Source organism: Nanorana parkeri, unplaced genomic scaffold (assembly GCF_000935625.1).
Source record: "Nanorana parkeri isolate BGI_ZX_2015 unplaced genomic scaffold, ASM93562v1 scaffold2166, whole genome shotgun sequence".
Lineage (NCBI taxonomy): Eukaryota > Metazoa > Chordata > Amphibia > Anura > Dicroglossidae > Nanorana > Nanorana parkeri.
The window spans coordinates 129,921-132,608 of record NW_017308434.1 but is presented as its reverse complement, the minus strand read 5'-3'; the positions used below and the strand labels follow the sequence as shown (position 1 = coordinate 132,608).

General features: G+C 45.1%; 1 protein-coding gene across 1 annotated transcript in view; it reads left to right on the top strand.

Moving 5' to 3' along the window:
* Positions 1–2,488, top strand: part of LOC108800921 (oocyte zinc finger protein XlCOF6-like) — a 7,094-nt gene extending 4,606 nt beyond the window's left edge. Inside the window, exon 2 of the mRNA XM_018572908.1 lies at positions 1,902–2,488. Within this exon, the coding sequence (XP_018428410.1) occupies positions 1,902–2,488 (587 nt within the window). The remainder of the gene's footprint in view (positions 1–1,901) is intronic.
* Positions 2,489–2,688: the final 200 nt, after the last annotated feature.

Here is a 2,688-nt window from a genome sequence, read left to right as displayed (position 1 = left end):
CCGACACCCTCGCCGCATTTCCCGGGCTCCGCTGCCCCTCCTGCGGCCCGGGACCGGCTTCTCGGGTGTCGGTGGGGAGGAGGTCGGTGAATGTCCCCTCACCGATCTCCTCCCCGTTCTATGGGACCGGGAGCGACGCCCACTGCATCACTTCCGGATCCCTGGGCTGTCAGCGCCGGGCTCCTAAAGCCTGCGATCTGCACTTCAATAGCTTATTTGGAGTGTAAAGGGGACATTAGGGGTCTTTTGGACCCCCGGAATCACCTTAAAGAGGACCTGTCGCTGCCTATATGCTATCACATGGTGGACTTGTAAGCCCCCCTATGGAATAGCAATTAAAGTAAAGTTAAAAAAATGTTTAAAAATAGCATCAAATAAAATAAATGTAAAAATAATAATAAAAATGTTTTTAAAGTCCCCCGCGAGCACGCGCGTCATAACGTAACCACGCGTCGGGTGAGCCTACGTATGAAAACGACGATCACGCTACACGTGTTGGGTATCGCCGCGCACGCCGGAGTGAGAGCAATCATTCCGGGGCCAATATTTACACGTATCTCTAAACTGATGGCCTGTGGGGGGCTTTCCAAGCGTCATCTATGGACGTTTTGGGGTACTGAATTTTGTCGCCGTTTCACGGACGCGCACTATTATTATGTCGGGTATCTATTCACTCGTCGTCACCTCGTCTTTTATATTTTATTTTTTCAAAATCTATTTTATTGTGTTTTGGGGAACTAAATTTAACTTAAGTGCATTTTTCACAAAATGTTGGTGTTTGATAATAAGTTGCGCTAATATCGCGCAACATAAGAATTTGCAACTGCCGCCGTGTTATTCTACAGGGTCTCGGCTTTCAGAAAATTTATAACGTTTGGGGGGGTTTTAAGTAATTTTCAGGCCTAAAATGTGGAATATAACGCGGGCGCAAAAAACGAAAGAAAAGGCTTCGGTCATGAAGGGGTATGAAGGTCCATCTCCATTCCTCAATATAACGTCATGTGACCAACACATGAGGAGGAGATACTGTACACCATATGAAGGTCCATCTCCATTCCCCAATATAACAATGACATCGGTGCCCATCCCCCGTCACTCAGTGTTGGGTTTGGTGTATTGTAGAATGTGTTTCTCATGTCATTTTGCTTTCTATCAGACGGCCGCCATGTCCGGAATACCTCGGAGGGAGATCTTCACTCTGAAGTGAATCACATACGTCCAATGATACACCACAGAACACATTGTCTGGAGACATCAATGGATCCCTCTAATCCTGAGGAATCTTCTGACCAATCACATCACATGACTTCAGATATCCATCTCGGTTCCCACAGTGAAGATCCGTCTACAGATCCAACTATCCCCGAGGGATCTTCTCTCAGCCATGAAGGAGATCACACAGGAGAGAGGTCATTGTCTACTTTGGAGTGCGGGAAAGACTTTAGGATGAAATCTGAACTTCTTCTACATCTCAAAACCCACAACCATGTGACCTTTCCATGTCCAGAGTCCGGGAAATCTTTCACTGAGGAAAACGTCACATCACATGACTTCAGATATCCATCTCGGCTCCCACAGTGAGGATCCGTCTACAGATCCAACTATCCCCGAGGGATCTTCTCTCAGCCATGAAGGAGATCACACAGGAGAGAGGTCATTGTCATGTTTGGAGTGCGGGAAAGATGTTAAGATGAAATCTGAACTGCTTCTACATCTCAAAACCCACAACCATGTGACCTTTTCATGTCCAGAGTGTGGGAAAAGTTTTCTTGTTAAAAGCAAGCTTCTTTCACACCAGAGAATTCACATGGGTGACCAACCTTATGCATGCTCAGTCTGTGGGAAAAGTTTAACTACCAAAGCAGATCTTCTTAGGCACCAGAAAACTCACAAGGGTGAACGACCATTTTCATGTTCAGAGTGTGGGAAAGGTTTTACTGACAAACTAAATTTCCTTATGCACCAGAGAATTCACACAGGTGAGCGTCCGTATTCATGTTTAGAGTGCAGGAAATGTTTTTCTGTAAAAAGCAACCTTCATAGACACCTAAGAACTCACACGGGTCAGCAAACATTTTCATGTTCAGAGTGTGGAAAAAGGTTTACTGACAAACGAAACTCTCATAGGCACCAGAGAACTCACACAGGTGAGCGTCCATTTTCATGTTCAGAGTGTGGAAAACGTTTTGCTGTCAAAGGAACCCTTCTTAGGCACCAGAGGATTCACACGGGGGAGTGTCCGTATTCATGTTTAGAGTGCGGGAAATGTTTTTCTGTGAGAAGCAACCTTCTTAGACACCTGAGAACTCACACGGGTCAGCAACCATTTTCATGTTCAGAGTGTGGCAAAAGGTTTACTGACAAACGAAACTTTCTTAGGCACCAGAGAACTCACACAGGTGAGCGTCCATTTTCATGCTCAGAGTGTGGAAAAAGGTTTGCTGTCAAATGGACCCTTCTTAGGCATCAGAGAATTCACACAGGTTAACAACAGCCTTATTCATGTTTAGAGTGCGGGAAAGGTTTTGTTACGAACGGATAACTAATGAGATATCAGAGCACTCACGCCGGCTGAAACACCTGACCAATGTATTTTTGCATTTTCTCAAACTTTATTCAGATCAACGGGATGAGCTTCCATCTGTTTCAAACTCATTTAATGCAGCTTAACAAGTAAAACTTTTTTTT